The sequence below is a fragment of the Vitis riparia genome, chromosome 15, assembly GCF_004353265.1.
Source record: "Vitis riparia cultivar Riparia Gloire de Montpellier isolate 1030 chromosome 15, EGFV_Vit.rip_1.0, whole genome shotgun sequence".
Lineage (NCBI taxonomy): Eukaryota > Viridiplantae > Streptophyta > Magnoliopsida > Vitales > Vitaceae > Vitis > Vitis riparia.
In genome coordinates, this window is record NC_048445.1 from 1,353,074 (window position 1) to 1,374,833 (window position 21,760).

The 21,760-nt window shown below is 34.6% G+C and overlaps 2 protein-coding genes across 3 annotated transcripts; one reads left to right on the plus strand and one right to left on the minus strand.

The window, feature by feature from the left end:
* The first annotated feature begins 1,903 nt into the window (after positions 1 to 1,903).
* LOC117931621 lies at positions 1,904 to 8,244 on the plus strand. 2 transcript variants are annotated; one of them, XM_034852610.1, is made up of 5 exons: positions 1,908 to 3,645; positions 5,010 to 5,068; positions 5,596 to 5,724; positions 6,764 to 6,899; positions 7,641 to 8,244. In XM_034852610.1, the coding sequence occupies exons 1-5, from the start codon at positions 2,941 to 2,943 to the stop codon at positions 7,965 to 7,967; spliced, it is 1,356 nt and encodes a 451-aa protein (XP_034708501.1). In that variant the 5' UTR covers positions 1,908 to 2,940; the 3' UTR covers positions 7,968 to 8,244. The 2 variants fall into 2 exon arrangements, with proteins under 2 accessions (XP_034708502.1, XP_034708501.1); XM_034852611.1 differs by lacking the exon at positions 5,596 to 5,724 and having other exon boundaries at positions 1,904 to 3,645.
* A 667-nt stretch (positions 8,245 to 8,911) lies between these two features.
* On the minus strand, positions 8,912 to 20,484 carry LOC117931620 (beta-amylase 7). The gene is given in 12 exon segments (XM_034852609.1): positions 8,912 to 9,257; positions 10,189 to 10,408; positions 10,582 to 10,800; positions 12,121 to 12,381; positions 13,714 to 13,878; positions 14,487 to 14,681; positions 15,629 to 15,832; positions 16,159 to 16,236; positions 16,772 to 16,875; positions 16,878 to 17,061; positions 18,945 to 19,654; positions 20,070 to 20,484. Coding segments are annotated over 11 exon segments (2,097 nt in total). The 5' UTR covers positions 19,383 to 19,654; positions 20,070 to 20,484; the 3' UTR covers positions 8,912 to 9,228.
* Between the last annotated feature and the right edge of the window lie 1,276 nt (positions 20,485 to 21,760).

The window sequence follows — 21,760 nt, forward strand, 5'->3', positions numbered from 1 at the left end:
AAATAAATAAAAACTTCATAACTTTTTTAAAATGGGGGATCTGGGTCATATATGAATTATCGAAAGTTTTTTTACTTATGTTCATATTTCAATAATTTTATTAAAAAGAGAAAATATTTTAAAAATAAAATAATGTTTTTATTTTAACTTGTATAAAAATCTATTTAATAATTAATAATTAATAAAAAAATTTATAATATCAATATCATTTTTAAAATTATAATCCCACCTTAATTTGGGACCAAAGTCATAAGAGAGGGGAAAAAAAAAACGTGAGTGGAATTTTTTTTAAAACATGCAAAATTTATTTTTAATTGTTAAAAAGATTTTCAACATGTTTGAGTACATATACTTTAAATATTTGTAAATGCTGAAAAACATCTAAATTTAAAGGTCAAATATGAATATAGAGAATGTTTGAATATAACTTTGGAACTTCCATTATACACTTCTCCATGCTATTTGTTTTTATTTTCGAAAAGCAATTTACATAAATCAATAAATATTTTGGACCAAAATCACAATATATATATTGAAAATCATAAATATAATATCAATTAAATTGAAAAAAAAATATGTTTTTTTTTTTTAAAAAAAAGTGTTTTAATATGAGAAAGGTTTTAAAAATCAATAAATGATAATTTTATCAAAACAATTTATATTTTATGTTTTTTTAATTGACGATTACTTTTAGTTTAGAATATATTTTTGCCCTTTTAATTAAATATATTCTCCTTAAATTTTCTATTAAAAAATAAAATCTTTATTTGTCTAAAATTTTTAAAATTATCGAGTTTATTTTTATTTTTAAGAAAAACATTCTCAAAATATATTTTTCAACTATGATAATGAAGTGATTTTTTTAAGGTACATGTCAAACCCATCCATAATCGAACAAATTTGAAATTTAAATAAATGTGTTAAGAACGAGTTTGAATTTTTTTTTTAAATGCGAGATGGATTCGGGTATTATATTATTCGTAAAATTAAATTAATTTAAATTTAAATATATTATTTTTAATATAATAGATTTCAACTTAATAAGTTATAAAAAATGATAGTATTTTAATTATTTATAAAATATATTTATTTTAAAATGATTAAAAAATTTTTAAAACTTTTCAAACAAAAGTTAAAAGGGTATGGAAAGTTTGCATCCTATCTGACTCACATTTTTTAATAAAATAGAAATGAACATTATTTTGAATAAATGAGATATGATTGAGATAAGGGTGATCTGTCCAAAACTCACCTTATCACCGTCATATTTTCAATCAAATCCTTAATAGTAAAGTCTTAAAATGTATGCAAATAAAAAAAATTATTCAATGACAAATTATTTTATTTTATTTTTATTTAAAATGATAATATCTCTCAATTAAAATAATAGTTTATTTTATACGCTCATTATAAATAAATAAAATAAAAAATTTTGGAATTATAGTCACATTGAATATGTTATTTTTAGTAATGTTTTATTTAATTCAATGATTTATATACATTTTCAACGTTATATAATTTTAAAATTTATATTAAAAATAAAATTAAACATTTTACACATGGCATTCACTATTATACAATTTTGAATTTTATATAAAAAAAAAGGGTATTTTACACGTAATATTCAAACACGTTTTAAAATAAAAGAAAAAAATGAAGTCAAAAATTAATATTTAAATTTATCAAAGAAAAAAAGGGTTAAAAAAGGGCAAATATTCACTCCATGAAGATATAAAAAAGGACAAATATTCATTCCATTAATAAAGGGGTTGGACCCAGACCGAAATTACGGAAATGCCATCGGAACATGATTATTTTTCTAGAATCAAGCACAAAACCCAGTAGATTCTTCAGACACAACAGGGGAAATGGGGTTGACCAGTAGGTATGTCCACTCCTCAATTCTCCATTTTCCTTGTTCAATCTACTCCTCCACCTTCCACCTTCCACCTTTATATATATATATCAATGGTTATTTATATGCCTTTTATTCTCATCTCATTTTCTTCTTTTTTCTTTTTTTTTTCTTTTTTTTCTTTTTTGTCATCTGTTTCATCCAAATTTATATTAAAAAATAGCCAGCAATCAGACCCACTTTCCCAATTCCACCAAATCCCCCCTTGTTAGATGCTGAACTTTTTCACTTTTTAATCAAATTGTTTAATCCAGAAGTTGTTTTCTTTCCTATTTTAATTCTTTGAATTTTGGTTTGTTGCTTTCTTTGGGTTCCTAATGAGCACATGTGATCATGGATGTCTGTAGACTTTTACCTTACGAGCTCTGGTATTCTGGTTTGTAGAAAGTTTAGGAGTATAAGCCCCAGTTCTGTTGCTCTTTCCGAATTCCAAAACCTGGGTGTTGTTCAATTGGAAAACCTGTTGGGTTTGATCCAAATTAATTGAACCTTGGCCAAAACTCCAAAAATAGAATGAAAAAAAAAAGGTTCTTACTTAAGATTTGAGAACTGGGTGTCCTTCAATAGAAGCAATTTTATTATTTGTTTAATCAGTGTAGATTGAATTGATTGGAAGTAGTTTGTTTCACCTCTATGTGGGTGTATGAATACTTGTTGGTATTTGTTCAGCCCCTTATTCCCACCTTATATTCTATTTTCCTGTAATATCAGCCTCCAGGATTTCACTTCATCTGATTTTGAAGTCTTCATTGTTATCAAATTCAGTTTATTTAGCCTCAGTTTTCTAGAGTTATTGAGCTATATATTTCTACGTTTCGTATGCTTATTTGTTGTTGTTCAGTTGATAATTTAAGATATAGTTTGTATTAATTCCATATCTTCTCAATTCGAGCAGTAGATACTTCTCTTCTATTCAGCATTCAGCTTTTGTTCAAATGTCGGATTGATAATTCCTTATTCAATCTTTGTTCTTGCGTGTGTCATGTTTCTCAATATCTGTTAGCATGCTTATTTCATAGGAGTCAATGTCAATTGTATGCGGTGTTCCCCTTCTTGAATGTGTGTACTGTCTGGCATGTGCTCGTTGGGTGTGGAAGAAGTGCCTGTACACTGCAGGCCATGAAAGTGAGAACTGGGGTCTTGCAACTGCTGAAGAATTTCAACCCATCCCCCACCTATGTCGATTAATCCTAGCCGTCTATGAGGAAGACCTTCGAAACCCACTTTGGGCTCCCCCTGGAGGGTATGGTATTAATCCTGATTGGGTTATCTTACGCAAGAACTATGAAGAAACCCAAGGGAGGGTTCCTCCTTACATGATCTACCTTGATCATGATAATGCTGATATAGTCCTAGCAGTCAGGGGACTTAATTTGGCAAAGGAAAGTGATTATGCAGTCTTGCTCGATAACAAACTTGGGCAGACAAAATTTGATGGTGGTTATGTTCACAATGGTTTGTTGAAGGCAGCTGAATTGCTTTTGGATGCAGAGTGTGAGGTTCTGAGGGAACTGATTGAGAGGAATCCCAATTATACCTTAACCTTTGCGGGGCATTCCCTAGGGGCAGGGGTAGTAACATTGTTGGCTATGGTGGCAGTTCAGAACAAAGATAAGTTGCACAACATTGAGAGGAAGAGGATCAGATGCTATGCAACTGCTCCTGCTAGGTGTATATCCCTGAATTTGGCTGTGAGATATGCAGATATCATCAATTCTGTTGTCCTTCAGGTAAGATAATCTCTTTGACTCTGCACCCATGTGTTCTTTTCCTTACCATATCACTGTAGACTATAAGTTTTCTTTTGTACTGAACGATGAAATATTTAGTTAAGATGATATATGGTGAAGAGATAACTATATTTTAGCACCTAAACAATGCTCCAGTGTATTTGTCCATTGAAGACAACTTCTAAGAAAATCATGATGGTGCTGATGATGTTAGCATCTGTAATGGCAATGTGGTGGCAATGATGGGGATGGTGATTAAAAGCTGATAACAATTACTAAACAATTATCCAAATGCCAGTTTAGGGCAATCAGACTTTCCTCGATGATTTGTAGAAATAAGGAGCTTATTGGTTGAAATTGTATAATGTGATATCTTGTCTTGTCCTTGGTTTTAGAAGTAATCTGTTGCTGTTTAAAGTTATGATGAGGAGAACAGAACATCTTGTTGGGCCCTTGAGGCCTGGCCGCCTGGCTCAAGTGGTAAAGGGTGGGGAAGGGTTTGTGGGAGGTTGTATGATGGGGGAAAGCCTTTTAAAGTTTATTCAAGGAAGAAAGGGAAGATCTAAGTAAACTTTAAGTAGGATTAATATTAATTAGAATTGAATAGGGATTGATATTTGTTGGAGTCTAATTAGGATTAGCTAGTTGAGTTATAATATAATTAGAATTTGAGTCATGATAGGTTATTAGAGTCCTAGTAGAATAGGTTATTAGAGTCCTAGTAGACTTTGGATTTCTTAGAGAAGCCTATAAATAGGCTAATCAATGTAAATCAAAGGAATGAATTTTGATGAATAATATTATACTTTCTTTCATTGCAAGGTTGCAACCCTCAATGGTGAGACTCCATTGATTTTCTTCTAGGTGAGACTCCTAGAAGGCCTTAGTGAGACTCTAAGGTTTTTCATCTTTTCTTCATTGTTTCTTCTTTCTCTCTATTTCTTATCTTATAATTTTCTCTACCATAAAGTTTATTCCTTGTTCCTCTCCTTACACCCTAAAAATAAAACCCTAGCCCACCTACCCTTGAGTGTAGGCAACCATCCTAGGGTTGTCCTACATCATTGTAGGTTCAAGCTCTGTTGGGGACAAATATTTACCTATCAAAAAAAGAAAAGAAAAGAAAAGAAATCTTTGATGGATAGCTATAGCCAGTGTAATTCCAAGAATGAAAAAAGGGTTGTTCTGCACAAAGAAGGTGGTGTGCATAGTTTAAAAATGATTAACTATCCAGTATCCTAGATCCCAGATCCCAGATCCCAGATATTAGCCTATTATCTTGCTTGAGTGTTGTGCTATATTGTGTTTACATATGAATATTTGTATGTGCTTCTCTTCTGATATAATTTCTTATCATGAACCAGGACGATTTCTTACCTCGGACAACCACTGCTCTGGAAGATGTTTTCAAGTCACTTTTCTGGTAAAAAGATAGCATGTCTTACTCATCTTTTCATTACCAATTTACTTTTCATCTCATCACACCTAATACATACCATGTCTAGTCATAATTAAAACAGAATTCCTTCGATTACAAAGTGACTAAATGCTATGTTGTGTTGGTATTGTCAACCCTGTTATTTTGTGTAAATGAGTTACTAATATGGACTACCATGCCGTGCAAAGGATGTAGAAGAAACTTATGGATGGAATGACTTATGTTGCTATTGGAATGATAAGCGGCATACTTTAGAATACCTTCAAAGATTTATCAAAAATAAAAAAATAAAATTTAGAATACCTTCAAAGGGAAAAATTTAATGGTGAAAATCAAGTGCTTGGGTATGTTATAATTTAGCAGAATATCTTATCATATCTTTTCTGCTTGTCCAACCAACAAGCATGGTGTGATAGTTAATTTGGAGAATGCATGTTTTATATTTTAATACAATAAAGTTGCATCATGAGCATTTGGTTAGATACTAAGCTGATTTTTGTCATTTTGGACAGTTTGCCATGTTTACTATGCCTAATGTGCTTGAAGGATACATGTACATTGGAGGAGAAGATGCTTAAAGATCCTAGGCGACTATATGCGCCCGGTCGTCTCTATCACATTGTTGAGCGGAAGCCATTCAGGTATGCAAGAGGGAAACCAAGAGGGAGAGAATGGTGAGGCCTGACTTTTGGGGTTCAAGGGGAGTAGATCTCATCCCTTTAGTTGATGCCCCAGGGGGCATATATGTAGTTCTTTTTTGTATAGAATAATATTGGTCATTTTGGCACATATAGATCTTGCATCGAGCAGTTTGACCTTCCTAGCGGGAGACAAGTATGGAGAAATTGGGGGTTGCAGCTGCTGTGCCTTATGATGACAGGTGCCATCCTTGGAGACAACAAAGAACTCCCCACCATTCTGGTTTAACCCACTAGGTGCACTAGGCTTTGCTAAGGAGGGCTTGTGTGGCTCTGATATTTGGGGCATGCAACTGCCTCAACAAGCCTCTAATCATATAACTAAAACCCTTTGATACATTCCATCACATGATGATAGCTCCTGTGGGATACAGCAGTGCTAAGTGCTGAACTAAAAATGCCCGAGGACCTACTCTTGATGTGCACATGCGATGTGTATCTAGGGTTGTAGCACACTTAATCAGTGTGATGTGAGACATTAGTGTTCAGCCTTGTGCTGGTGAGATACCCTGTGCTGATGGAGCAGCATGCAATGCTCTCCTAGTTTGTGTCAAATTTATGTAAAACCACAGTCCAAGCCGATGGGCTCTATCTACCTTGTTTCTAAGGAAAAACTATTAGTTCTATCTGAAAAGACCTGCTTCATTAGTGCAATGCTGAAATATAAACAAGGGAAAAAAAACAAATGGGGATATCAGAACTGGAAAAATCAAGATAAATTTTGAAATAATTTAGATTTGATTGGCAGATCCTTTTCATAGTCAAGAAATTGTATGGGGAAGGCAGATATTTGTTACTGCAAGTACCCTCTTTGCAATTATGTGCTATGTTTGTAACTACACTTCTTGAGACCTCTTTTCCCATTTTAATATTTAAATTCTTAATGTAAATTTATCAGTCAGCTGGAATACTATGTCATGGTAGGAGGGATTAATATAACCATTGGATGGGTGCTTCATGTAGTTTATTTTTCCTATTGCAGGTTTGGAAGATTTCCCCCAGTTGTGAGGACAGCAGTACCTGTGGATGGGAGGTTTGAGCACATAGTACTTTCTTGCAATGTGACTTCGGACCATGCCATCATTTGGATAGAGAAAGAATCCCAAAAGGCTTTTGATGTAAGTTTTCAACTTTTCTTGATTGAGTTTCGAGTTTCAGGTAGTAATTAGTGAAAACAATGTTCAAATGATTGTTCTTATACCTCTGCATGTATATTTTGAATCTTGTCGTTCATTGCAGTAGAAGTCGATGATCCATTTTGACCCTAGGTTTTAGTAATACTCTTTGTGCCACTTGCACTCACTTCCAAGCTTCAAGGAACCGCTAAGTGAAATAAATGATCTTTAGGGCAATTCAAAATTTATAAATCTTTCTTCTTCTGGTGTTAATCCTGATTGTTGTTTTAAGTGTAGCTTGTTTTAAATACTACTTTCCTATGAAACCATTTTTGTCAACTTTGTTATGAAAACATATTATTTTTTAAAACAAATTTAAGATGTTTAAGTTGTTTTTTGTCGACCATTCTGACCCAAAATTGAAAATATGAAGAATATTTTGAAAACTTTTGTATTATACATAAATGCATAATACTTTCATGGACAGTAAGCCAAGAAAACTACCTTTTATATTTAAGTTTCCAAACAGAATTTTATTCTTGAAGACAATCGAGAACTAATTTTAAAAACCATTCTCAAATATTGTTTTCTAAGAACTGTTTTTTGAAAACATTTCCGCACATATTCCTATGTTCTATTCTGAAAACCAGAGAACCATTCAGTTCCCAAATAGTCCTAGAAGATTGAGAGCACAATTGTTATCCTTGTAGTGAAACTGAAACCCTAATCCCTCTTTTCATTCAGTTAATGCTGGAGAAAGATCAGATCATGGAGATCCCAGCAAAGCAGAGGATGGAGCGGCTGGAGTCTGTGGCCAGAGAACACACGGAGGAGTACAAGGCGGCACTCAAGAGGGCTGCCGCCCTCGACGTTCCTCAAGCTTACTCACCTTCTGCTTATGGAACATTCAGTGAAATGGGTGAAGGGGAGGGCAGAGGGGAGAATTCCGGCAGATTGAGTGAAGAACAAGTTCCCATTCTTTCCTCAAGGAGGAGGAGGGAAAGCTGGAATGAACTGGTTGGGAGGCTCTTCCACAGAGATGATTCTGGCCAAATGGTGCTCAGGCCCTAGAGGATGGAGAAATTGGTGGTAGTGTAGCTTTAGCCAAAGAAGAAAGAAGAATTCATTCATTTATTCATTCATACCATTCCCAATTTACAATGGGGGAAGATTATGATTGCATTAGGATTGATAACCAAACAGTACAGGAGGAGAAGAAGGTTGGTTTCATCATTTGTATTCAAATGTAAGTACACTTGAATGGTCAAGGGTTATCAATATGCTTTTGAGAAGGAAGGTTGCATCATTTGTATCCAAATGTAAACATACTTGAATTGGTCAAGGGTCATCTATACGTTTTGATTTTTGAGAAAATTACAAGAATTTTGATAAATACACCACTTTCAAAACTATTTTCAAATCTACAGTATTTTTTTTATAACATTTTCAATTTAAATTCAATAATAATGTACTTTCAAAAAATAAGTTTCAATGTGGATTCGGATTTCACAATAGTTTTAAAAATATCATATTTTGATAAATGTTTTTTAAATTACCATCCTTTCTTTTAAAACCTCATGTTTTTGAAAGGAAGGTCGGGAAAGTTGGTTGCATAATTTGTATCCAAATGTAAGTATACTTAATGGTCAAGGGTTATCAAGATGCCTTTGAGAAGAAGGTTGGTTGCATCCATTGCATCCAAATGTAAATACACTTGAATGAACAAGGGTTATTGAATTGGCAACATTCTCAAAAAATTATTTTTTAAAGTAAAATTTTTAAAAACAATATCCATTGCTTTTATGAACAAAATTACAGTTAAAATATCTCCATATGTTTTCAAAAACAAAATCGTTTGAAAACTCAAACATGAAAAATCAATTGAACTTTTTGAAATTACCTGTGAAGATTTAATCAAATATCTGAAATGTAAATATCAAGATTTACAAATGTAACCTCATTCAAAGACACTGTTATTCTACCATATTATTATCTCATGCTTCAAAGCAGCTGAATGATCAAAACTCAAAATCATATTTCAAGCTTCAAAGCTTTTCCCTTCATTTATATTCTCATTGATGAACCATTCTATGAATTGTGCAAAAGCGCGGTCAGAGATTCGACCATACAACAATCAACCTAACTTACCAGGCAGGCCGGCTAAAAGCCCGGGACTCAGGGGACTCACTGCCTCTTCCTTGTGATTTCATTTACAGGCATGCGTCTGAGATTTTAAAGTTTAAACTATATCTGGAAAAAAAAGGAAGTACCCACCAGCCTTTTACTGGGGAGCATAAATAATACACAAGCTGGGGATCCTTCTTCCTTCCCGCTATAACTGGAGATCGAGAACTGCTTCCCCTGCAATGGAATAGAAATAAAATCAATCACAATTTCCTTCCAACTAATCACTATCTTCAAAATGTCATAAAAATGGCTAGAACAATGCGAATCAGTTAAACTTATTCATAAGAAAAGGTTGGCTTCGGTTCTATTTATATAAATCTACAGACCGTAATGTGAGAATTTTCTCATTGTCTTTTTGACATAGCTGCTGAAACAAATCAATTTTGTTTTATGTTAGTCGTTTGTTATTTGTCCTTTTAGTTTGGATGTATGATCCAGAACCACTGTTAGGGGATGTTTGGCTCTTGAAAAGCATCAAGGAAAAAAAATTGTTAAGCAAAATTATTTTTTTATGCTTGGATGTTATGGAAAAAGATAAAGAAAAAAAAATTGTCTTCCTTATATAAAGGCAAGGAGAATTTAGAGAAAGTGCATTTCTCAATAATTAAATTTTTTTCCTTCAACTTTTCCATGGACCACCACAAAAGAAAATTATATAAGTTTTCTTTACTTCTAGCTTTTCTTATAATTTTCCTCTTTATTTATTTTTTTCTTTCCAAGAACCAAACATAACCTTAAGATTTCATAAAATTTTTGCAGACTTCTCTATTTAGGATTGGAGAATATAGACCTTGAGTCTTATAGGTCGTTAAGGAGGGTGTGTTCCTACAAGGCCACATGGTGTCCCTTTTCAATGGTCTTGCGATGGAGCCAGTATGCAAATTTAACAGTTTATGATATCTAATGTCAGGGAGACAAACAGGGCAGTCTACTAATCATAGGCAAGGATTTTGCCTCCTAGGATTAGGAAAATCAATTGACTGAGTAATTAGTTCCCTTCTTACTAAACAGGCACACAAACAAGATCTAAGAAAATCCATAGACATGTAATGATTAGTAAAAAATTTAAAAGGGAATAAAATGAACAATGTATCGAGTGTTTTACCATGCATTCTCTTGACGAATCGTTCAAATTCAAGAAAATTGTGTCTTTCCATGAGAAGTGGGCTGAGTCTAAGGTAGGTGAACGATGAAAAATGCCTCCCATCTGGATCGTTTAGAGGCTTGGCATTCTCTAATATCTTGTTATAGCTTTCTCTATCATGGGTAAGAAGAGCATTCTCACTGACAACTGGTATGCAGACATCCCATGCAGCATTCAATACCTGCAAATGACCGATGTATTCTTCTTAACAAAAGTCTTCTAATAATGAAAATGTATCTGGATCTAAAGAGTTATTTTGCATAATGACTCCAGATTTGCTAAGGGACTAATAAACAAATTCTGTTTAGGACATGTATTTCTCAACGAAAGTTTTGTTATTTGCTTAATGCTTACTTGCCAGGCTAACCCCTCAGGATCTGCCATTGCCTCTGGGAAGTCCTCATGCCGGTTTAACATGTGTAATTCAGCGCATGTGAAGTTTAATGCAGCACCGTGCTTCTTCAACATTGCCATTACTGAAGCATAGCCATCACGATTGCATGGATTGTAAAACCCTGCCATCAATTCCGCTGCATGACTAGTTGTCTTGTACCACCAGTGAACACCTGCTAGCTGCTCAGCAATTAAAATATAGCAAAGAGGCTGAATCAAGTTGTCACTAGAAAAATAGCGCAAGGTCAATGTTTCCATAGCTATCCAGAAATCAGGATTAAATTGATTTATTGCAGCAAAAAGATTTTTTTTTTCTTTTTATAATTTGAAAATAGTGAAGATGCATGTGCATTGCAAGGCACATATACATGCAAATAAGAAAACATTAGGTTCATATTCTTCTGTAATCCTAGTAAATTGCTACTGTCATTTTCTCTGTTGAAAAATAAAAGAAGATTTATATTTAGTTGTGATCAGGTGAAACCTGAGGATGATAATTACGCCAGAGAGCTGAAATGCACAATTTCACCACAAATTTTATATTGTAATGTACCATAAGACTGGCCTTTAACAAATGATTCTGCATTTGATGTATTGCATTAGGTTAGATAAAGCATGTAAGAAAATTGGTTTCCAATTTCTTTCCCAGAGAGGTAACTCCTTTTTCTCTAGCTTAGCTAAGGGTGTAAGGATGTGAATTGAGGACCTGCCTAGGGCTGCTTGGTTGAACAGCTTAGTCACACGTTTTAAACTCAGCTAATGCTAGATTTCAAGCCTAAAGTTGAGTTTAGCTTAGCCTAATGCATGTTCAGTATTATATTACATCATATAATACGCGTTACACATTATAAATATACCAGCTTAATTGGAGAAAAACATTTGTTCCAACTTTAAGACCCTAGATTTGAGTACCCTATCATTATACTGAGCATAAATTTAATTGGCTAATGAATTTGGACTAGCCTGACCTCTTCTACGTAAAAGAAGTTACTTGAAAAGAAAAAGTTGATTCTACCTTTTCTGGTCTGAATAACATCACATGTTTTTCCATGTCTAAGCAACAAAGATTCTCATGTGTAAACTGAATATGAAGACACTGCAAAGCATGTCATACTATATTATCATATTTGAAAGAGTACTTTATAGCAATAAATAAAACTAACCATAGTCTAGGTGAATGAAATTATGAAAAAAGGATAGGAAGGACAATGTAGGGAGTGGAAATGGACAAACATTGCAACCGTATGTTCTCTTTTAACAAGTATAGATCGAGACAAGCAGATATGCTTCAGGATCAATTTTAGAATTCAAACACCATTTGCACATGAAATGATAAAACACCTTCTGCTTCATATACCCAATAGCACAGGCAGATGCACTGTCGAAAATGTTCACATAATCCACATACTCTGGTAACTAGTAAAACAGAGGAAGAGACATTCTTTGTTCACAACCTTAATATCAAGATTAGAAGATTCATCTTTGAAAAACCTGACTCACCTTTGCAGCAATAGAAGTGCCTTCAAAAGCTAGCTTGGCTAGAGAAAGTACCCGATCGCCATGATCAACTAAAACTTGAGAGTACCAATTAAGGAAGAATCTAGCGTAATAGCCATCATAATCACCCCCATCACAAAAAAATCCAGTTTCATGGGGCTGGGAATTATAGGAACCTACATTATCTGGGCCTCTAGCCCAAAAAGCATGCCCCCTTGCTTCGGCTGCCTTCCTCAAATTCTTCAACAAATACTGATCATAACACTGCAAAAAAAAAAAAGGGAAATCAAGTACTGGAAAGTCATTAATGCTTTCTTTTACATTGAAAATTGAAAGAACATACGACACACTTAACTACTATGTTTTATTTGACAAATCTCATTAGCCAGACTTAGAGAGTATTGTTACACAAGCAACAGAGGCACTAGTAATGATTCTCAAAAATGTAACAACAGAGACACTTTCAGACAAAAGTGACAATTGTGCGGATACAAGCAAAGAAGATCATGAAGGACCAACAAAGGGTCTTGAGCAAACCCCACCATAATTTCCGTAGTGACTCTAAGCTCCCTGGTTAAGTAATTTTTGGGCATCAATATCAACAATAGGAGTTCAAAAAAACCCCCTTACACGAGCAACAGAGGCACTAGTAACGATTCTCAAAAAAGTAACAAGAGAAACACTTTCAGACAAAAATGACAATTGTGCTGATACAAGCAAAGAAGATCCTGAAGGACTAACACAGGTTCTAGAGCAACCCCACCATAATTTCCATAGTGACTCTAAGTTCCCTGGTTTAATTTTTGGGCATCAATTTCACAATAGGAGTTCAAAAAATCACCCCCTTTCATCCACAGCCCAGTAGAATCCCAATATTTTTGGGCATCAGAGTACATATCCATTTTCTTTTGAAGCAAATCCCAATATTTAGCTGGAACTTCTTCCTGGAATCAAGTTAGATAAAGGAAAACAGAAAAAATTGAATTAGGAAAAGGGAACGCTGGCACACAATTTTGGAAAATATGATTCCTTACGTATTTGCAACTTTGCAAGCAATTATGTGCTCACACTTACCATACCAAAATATTTAATGCCTCGCTAGTCCATAACATGTATATCTGCAAGAATTAATTGGTTAAAAGGGATAAAATAATCCCTAAATTTGTGAATCTAACCCTCCCCATGTTTTTACTTGAAAAGTAACCCATTTTTTTTTTACATAAATGCCCTTTACGGCTTTACCATTTCAAATATTTACATGTAGCCATGTATGTAGGTTTCAAAAGAAAGGATTATTTTTACAAGAACAGAGCAAGGGCATTTTTATCAAAATGAGACCAAAAAATGATGGAGGGTTAAATTTCAAATTTTGGGTTTTCAATGACCACCCCATCTGCAATGCTTTATCTCCTACTTAATTGGTTTTTGTGTTACTTTAAACTTAACAGGGATTACATACTCAAACCTAAAAGGTACTACTACATACTCAAACCCCAAAAAAGCAACTTCTCACAGTCAAAATGTCCCCACCAATTATGAGGCACAACAGAGCATTACATTATTTGGAATAAAAGAAAACAGTGTCCAGCAAGTTACCTGGAATTCACCAATGCCAGGATATCTCCAACCATGCTTTACAGGATAAGATGGGTACCGTAGCTCCCCGCATGGACCAAGTCCAACTTCAATCATTGAGATGATACCATCCTCAAAGAAGTCGTCAAATTCGACACGGAAGCTTCTCATGAAGTCAAAGTAAACCTACATCAGTTTAACAGAAAATATCAACTCAACCTAAGCTCCAACTGCTTGGAGTGGGCTAGTTTATCACAGAATGAAACACTTATTTAAACATAATCACTCTTTTCATGGCATAATGAGAAAGAAAAAATAATAACAATGAATAGATTTACATTACCCAGTCAATTAGAACCAATTTTGTTTGAATTACCCTTAGGAAAAGAATCAAGATCACGAGTTACAGCAGTTTGGTTCTAGACAATAATGTATATATCTGTTCAAAACATGGTTCAATAAAATTTCAGTATTACTGGCAGCTATAAAGCTCATCACTAAGTCCCAAAGTAATTCTGTGACATGTTGCATGTGTGGGTGCAGAATAGGAAAGGATGAAACATATATTTTGAACCATCTAAATTTAGGAAAATTAGAACAAACCAAAATAAATATTGTCCAACTAAATATTTGTGGAAGTTGGATGTATATTATTTATTATTTTTTAATTTAAGACACGATGAAGAGGATATAAAATATGACAAGGTTATAAGATGTACCATCACAGAATTCCAATCCCAATCATACACAGATGTAGACTTTATGCACTTGATAATTATATCAAAATGTTATACCTCAACGGCAGTCCGGCCCCTTAAGTTCCGTTCTTTATCAATTCCCCAAGAGAGACATTCAGGGTTGCGTCTTCCCTCTCTATCGGTGAAAAAGATGTCAGGATTGCTTCGACCGATTTCTGCCACCCAAGGGGGCAGTGGAATGCAAACATCATCACCAACATTGCCACCACATTCATGAAATGACAATACAACCTGGGCCAAGATCAGAGATTGTCTACCATCAAAAACAGAATCAGCCTTGAAAATTAACAAAAGCAACAACATTCCAACAAAATAAACACATTCCTGCTTTGCATCTTTCATTACCAAGCTGTGGATAACTTTACCAAATAATGGTAAGCATCAGGCTTCCCTACCCTTCATTTCTCAAAATTTTCCAGGTTATGTAGCCTTTTGTTGTAAGTCCATAACTCAACAATGACTAAAACTGTTTATGAAAATTAGGCAGTAAAGTCTTATTGTGTATTCCTAGTTTAAGCTTGCCAACTATGAACATTTTTGTAGTAACTGTCATTTCCTGGGTTCTCTACACGGTTGTAAGTTTGAAACCTGAGACAATTGTGCTATCCCCTCTCAAGTACGAGATACCTTGCCACCCTAGCACACTCTTATATCTTTTTCTTTTCTTCTTTTTGTTTAAATAGATAGAGAGAATCATTCACTCTTTATCTTGCTCAGCACAGATTTCAGGTTTCAATAAATCCAATTATCTATTTTCCCAGTGCAAACAAATATATCATTCCCAAATTAAATTTTCAATTTCTTTTGCAGCAAGTCACTTGCTCAAGACTTCTCCAAATCAACATCCAGATTTAGCGAAGTGATGTTGAGGTCCAAATCAGCTTACAAAACTGTCAGTGGTGCACAAAAGTACATGCACTAGGAACAAGAAACAACTGAGAGATATAATACTATTGTGGGTCTCAGCAAGGGTCGCAAGTTAGTTCGTTTCCACACTGTAAGATTCATAGTCTCACAACTTCATCAGAGCATCATAACCCAGCAAATAATTTGACAAAGAATAGAGGGACAATGGGGCCTTAAACTAATTAATTATTAGGATTAAACACACCTCTAGAGAGAAGAAAACTAAATATTACCACAAGCATAAGGACATAGAACACTTAAGTAGAACTTACTTGTAGCTTAAGTTTAAGCTCACGCACAATCTGAAACAGCCTCTTGTAACCATTCCAGTTATACTCTTGTGGAGCATGTGCCTCTACTATTCCCCACCAGCAATCAACCATAACACCATCAACATTGACTGATTTCAATATCCTTAGCTGCTTCAATAAACCGTCTGGATCAACCAGCTCACACTTCATATTGATGACACCCAGCTGTCACCAATGAAGTGAGACGTGATAATAAACTTACAGAAGGAAAATGATGTCACATTTAGCGGTTAGGTTAGCCCAAAAAACATAGGTAGTTTTTTTTTCTATACACAAAACAACTATAAATATCAACCAAAGTATAAACTCCTTTTTCATAGGCCATGGCCAAAGTAGGAAAACAAGAAAAGGAAGAAGGATGCATGTCTGCTAAGTTAGTCCACATTGAAAAAATGTAGGCTGTGCACAAATAAGACATTTCTCCTTTCTAAAACATAGATAAAAAATGCAAGTAAAATAGAGACAGAGTAGGAATAAATTAGAATACTCACAGGTAGCATCACATAAACAGGAATGTAAGGGGTGCCCGCAAAATCACGCTCTTGTAACTTCGGCGGCATGTCAACCACCTACAAAAAGACCCAACAAAACACATAAAATTAGGGAACCAACTCTGAAGCTACCAAAACGTTAGAAACAAATATTTTTCACTTATTGAAAAAGTTACGTAATAATGAAATCATACTCCTTTTAAGATACTAGTGTGGCCCAAGCTATCATTATAAGTAGAGATCGAACACAAAATGACCCCAAAAGTTGTTGTAGGCTCATGGTGGAAAGAAGCATAACCAAGAAACTTAATGGTGGAGACGGAAATCCATGTCCATCAATAAGTATAATCTATAGAGACTAAGTCCATTTTTGTGCTATCATCAGCTGGCCCCAATCATATTTGATACATGATATGCAATCCATATGAAAGAAATTACAAAACGTGATCAATCATAAAAGAACTGTTCTCCTTAAAGAGCCAATAGGGATAGCTTAGACTTTCAACTCAAAGAAGAAAATGAAACTAATTATTCCCAAGAAAAAACAGAAATTAGCAAAAAACCAAGAGATGGAAAACAAAATCATTATAATCACCAAACTAGTCAGCTTTACCTGCTTATCATCAACAGCGTCCATGGAGCCACCAATAAGAGGATGATTCTCTGCTTGCCCTCCTCTATCTCCCATCACAACTGCAGAGTGAGACCTAGAGCTTGGGATACATCATAAGGAGATGAAGCAGGCACAAAAACACCTTTCATGCGAGATGCATTGTATTCCACTGAGCTCCGATAACCAGAAGAGACTCCTCTAAGGGAAGTAGGTGGAGTCTGTTGCTGCACCAAGTGTGAAGATGATGAAGTCACCACTGCAGTAGAGGTGCCACCAGCAGGCCTAGGGACCTGAAAAGGTAGTAAAGAAAATGGCTCCATTTAGGCTTTGAGTACGATATTAACTTTTATTCAAATAGGACCTTGGGGTTGTTGAACTAAAATGAAGAGAAGGTTTTATTTTATTTGCAAAGTTGTTAAAGATGTTCATGTCAATGATCTTCAATGAATTGTTTTGTTATTATAAAAATAAAACCTAAAACTTAGTGAACTAATATTTAATGCTGATATTGATGGAGAAATCAATCAATTTGACTTCCAGAAAATTACAGTGTTTTCATATGGGAATAGCATTTGGCTTATGCATAGTGAATCATAAAACTTATGGTTTATATTATTTAATTGAGAAACATAGTGAATCATAAACCTTAAGTTTTGGATCCCAATTTGGGTCCAATTTACTGCCCATATACCTCCCAACCACATAGTAAAGGCACCACCAGCACTAACTGGACAGTCTGGACCATCAACTACCTGCCTTAAGACCTAAGCAGGGTTGTTTGCAAGCAATGGTCAAAGGCACTCCAGCAACAAATCAATAGATGCATACATTCACCCAGGTATGTGTAGATCTATAAAATAATGTGTAGATCTACAAAATACAGTTTGGTTGGACATGAACAAATTAGATAGCCATATTCCAACTCTCTACCTCATAAACCTCTTACATTGAACCAATTGACTTCAGTTTTGAACCAGTATTTCAACCAAATATCCAAGATAAAAAGTTTATGTCAACATGAATAAGAACAGCCTAAGGAAAAATTAATGCACTAGAAGCACAATTAGAAGCTGAACCAGAAATTGCAAACCTTATCCTGATTATCCTGATTATTTGGGATTCGCTTCTAAACTAATTTTTTTTTTTTTAGTTAAGTGCTTCTAAACTAATAATTTATGTCACTTCTTTTCTCCCACCAGAAAGTAGAGTGGTAGTCTTCTGCCTTGTTGGCAAAACAAGGACAAGTCAGTATCTGCATTTCAGTAAAATGAGTATTATGATTCATGAATCATGTGTTCACAGATCTTTTTCCCCCCCTTCTCTCAATGCATCCTATTTCATGTTTACTTTTAGTGTATAATGAAAATTTGGTGATACATGCAAAAAATCCACACTTTTCTTTGATAGGAAAAGGTATGTCAAAAAAAGATATGAAATGGGGGCAGAACAGAGGTACAAAAGTTTATCCTGTGTACTTTGGGGTGCTTTTTTGGAGTGTCTTGTTTTAATATATTGTTTTTTTTTTTTATCAAAATCAGAGGTATACAAGTTTATATACCCAAAAGAAAATAGAGAAATGAACATGAGAAAAAAAAGGAAAATACAAACAAGAACCAAAAAAAGCCCAAAACCAAAAATACAATCCTACAGACTGGCCACTTTATCAATAAAACCAGGAAGGAGCACCTTGTGGTACAAGATGAAAAAATCTCTATTGTCCCGATATACAAATATCTCAGATATTTGAAGAATCTTCTATCATGCTCTCTCTAAATACTGCAATTGACACGAGGGAAGCCAGCCATCATGCCTTTTATTTTGTTTATATATAAGTCTACTTGTATTGGTAATCAGCATGGATGTATTAAATCTCCATTGATGCAAATATAAACTTATATTTTTCAATTTGCAACCCCAAGAATCACCAACACAAAATCCTGGAATATGGAGGACCAATCACCAAACAAAAGTCACACAAGATTGGCTCTTTTCTATTTTAATTGACAATTCTCAAACTCATTATCAAAAACTGAAGCCATCTGCACATGTTAGGAAATACTGTTTGTATATTACCAATTAGATGATATGAATTAACCCACACACCAATATATGGGATGTAAATAAAGGTGCTAATCAACTTAAAAAAGAAACATTTATCTTGGGAGACAAGTACCTGAGTTCTTGAAGGAAAGGTGGTTCCATCAGGAAGAACAACCCAGCCAGCTTCCCTTGCCAAAGCTGAAATCACATCATTAATATCAGCTCTAACCCTTAGGTTATAGTTTCCATGCCTTCGAAGGCCTGCCAAGATCCTTGCAGTGATAGCTCTCCGGTGCCGCTCTCTCAACTTTGTTCTCTCCTTTTCTTCTACTGGTCTACACCTTCGCCCTCCACTTTGGTTGCCTCCTTGTTCTTGAATTTGCTGGTGATGTTGAAAACGGTTATTGCCACTGCTTGATACAAATGCTCCATCAACAGATACCATCCCTGTCACAGGTATGTGCTTCTCTTCATCTTCGTCATCATCATCATCCTCTTCTTTCACATCCATCTCCATTTCTTCTTCTTCATCTTCACTTGTCCCAATCAATTTCTGCATATCTGTCGCCATAAGGCCTGTTCTCTGTTTCCTCCTCTATCCTAATCTCCTACTCTAGATGTATGACCTATACAATCTTTCTTCTAGTGCAAATATCATCATTAAAGCACAATTATGCACATAATGGATGAAAATGACAACATACTTGAGACTTCTCTACACCAACTCGGCACTTGGGTTATCTGTCAGCAATTTGAACTTCAAATGAACCACACTTCTCCTTAACCACACTCTCTAAAAAATAGGTAAAGGTGGCTCTGTTTGCAAGGATGGAAAGTCGTTCCCTGTAAGGAATGCCAGAAAATCATATTTAAAGCTTGCTCTGAGAAAATGTAGGAAAATAAAAGAATGAAAACTTCTAGCGTATCTTTTCGTTTGAAAAATACAAAAATAAAATCAAAAACAAAAAGGAAATTTCATTAAATTGAGTCTAATGGAATTCACTCTATGAAATTAAAAACAACAAAAAACGGGCTTCTTTTCCTCTCTTCTCTCAGGAACCAAACAATATGCCAAAGTCATCTCCATGTATAATTTTACACTGAAGCTCGGGAAAATTCTCATGTATCTACAGCTAGCTTGGAAAGAAATAGCTATCTTTACACCTGAATTTTCTTCTGTTTTCATGAAAAATGCTTTCGGCAGAAAATTTTTCCTCCTATAAACGAAGCCATAGTAAAATTTTAACTATCTAAATACCTTGTTGTGTCAGCTTGCACTCCCAACGTCAATTTGCCGCGTAATTCTTACAAGAAACCTTGGCTTTTTCAATTATGAGCCTGAAAAAACCAATGATTCGCCATTTTCTCTACAAATTTCAACTCTCTTCTTCAGTCAAAGCTCAAAAGGAGACATCTCTAACATCAAATCTTCATGGAAGCTTCGGAGAACGGATCTATGTTTTCTCCTAAAACGTCTAACGGTAACACCGAAACTGGCCGGAAAAGGATATTTTCCGGTGACCGGAGAGGAGGCCCTGCATAGATTCGAGAAGATGAAGAAGGTTCAGGAGAATTGACGGGCGAGCAGCGTGCCGGAGCTCCGGCGGGAGTTGGGTTCCGGCCGATGAGGGTTGGGGTTTGTGTGAGCATGTGAGGTTAGGGTTTCACGCGTGTGAGAGGCGAGCGTGCTTGAGTTTATGGGTTGGCACGATCGGCATGAGACTGGATCTACGGACGTGCGAGTGACACGTGTTACACGTGCTGAGGCCCGTTGATGGCGGGCAGGGCACGAGATTGGGGTGCGTCCGCTAGGCCACAATCACGTGACCCCAATTGACGCCCAACAGTTATTTCTCCAAATAAGGGTTGGTTTGGTAGTCAACAATTTCAAACTCCACCCACAGACAAAAACTCCCCGCAAAGTATGCATTTTTTATTTTTCACTTTTGTTACATGCCATTTTAAAATTTAAAACCTTGTTCACTATTACGAAAAAATCCATAGGAATTTTCCAAATTATTCTTCAAAAGATTTTTTTTTTATTTTTTCAAAACAAATTTCTTTTAATTTTAAAAACTATTTGACAATTATTTTTAGGGAAATAGCTTTTTAAAAACAAATGATTTTTTATAACAAAAATACTTTTAAGAATTTCTCTATTATACCTAAATGTATAATTTATTTATTTATTTTAACACAATTTCACTCTCATTTTTTATTTTTTTCAAATTGAAATACAATCATTGTTAACTTCTTCTAAAGATAAAATGAAATATATTATTACATTGTTTGTGATGCGCAAATATTTGAAAAACATGAAAATCAGAGACGGAGTTGTTAGGGAAAACATCTCATATGCATGCCATGCCAGTCAACATGTTAATGTACTGTTAACTTTTCACGAGAATTAACTGCAACGATTTGACTTTTAGGGAGACTTTTAAAGATGAAAATAGTTAAATTTAATACTCTCTCCTTCTATTTTATTTTTCTTTTAAAAATATTATTCCACATGTTTACACATTTTTCAAACTTCATTACTTGTAATATCATTTTTTATATATATATGATTTTGATCTTAGATTACTTCTATTCTTCGCATAACCTATTTATCAGAAAGAATCATTGGAAATTTTCATCCCAGACTTTTGATTTAAAATTTATTAAAACACGAAAGAAAAATGGCTTAAGTAGGAAAACTCGATTTTAGAAATAGAAGCTCGTTCCCAAGAACAAGTCGTTTTGATATTATTGTTGATTCTCCCGACAAGGGCCTGTTTGGTACCCAGGAAATTCTTTCTCCACTAACAGACGAAAATCCCCCAAAATAGGTACTTTTTATTATTTTCTGTTTTTTTTTAAATGTCATTTCATATTAAAAGCCCGTGTCCACTGATATAAAAAGTTCGTCAAATCACTCACCAAATCCTTGTTTTCATTTTACATACC

Excerpts from the sequence above, each read along its gene's own strand:
- LOC117931621 (XM_034852610.1), top strand. The coding sequence starts at position 2,941 with ATGTCAATTGTATGCGGTGTTCCCCTTCTTGAATGTGTGTACTGTCTG. Across the intron at positions 5,725-6,763 it reads GTTGAGCGGAAGCCATTCAG|GTTTGGAAGATTTCCCCCAG; the intron begins GTATGCAAGAGG and ends TTCCTATTGCAG. Across the intron at positions 6,900-7,640 it reads AATCCCAAAAGGCTTTTGAT|TTAATGCTGGAGAAAGATCA; the intron begins GTAAGTTTTCAA and ends CTTTTCATTCAG.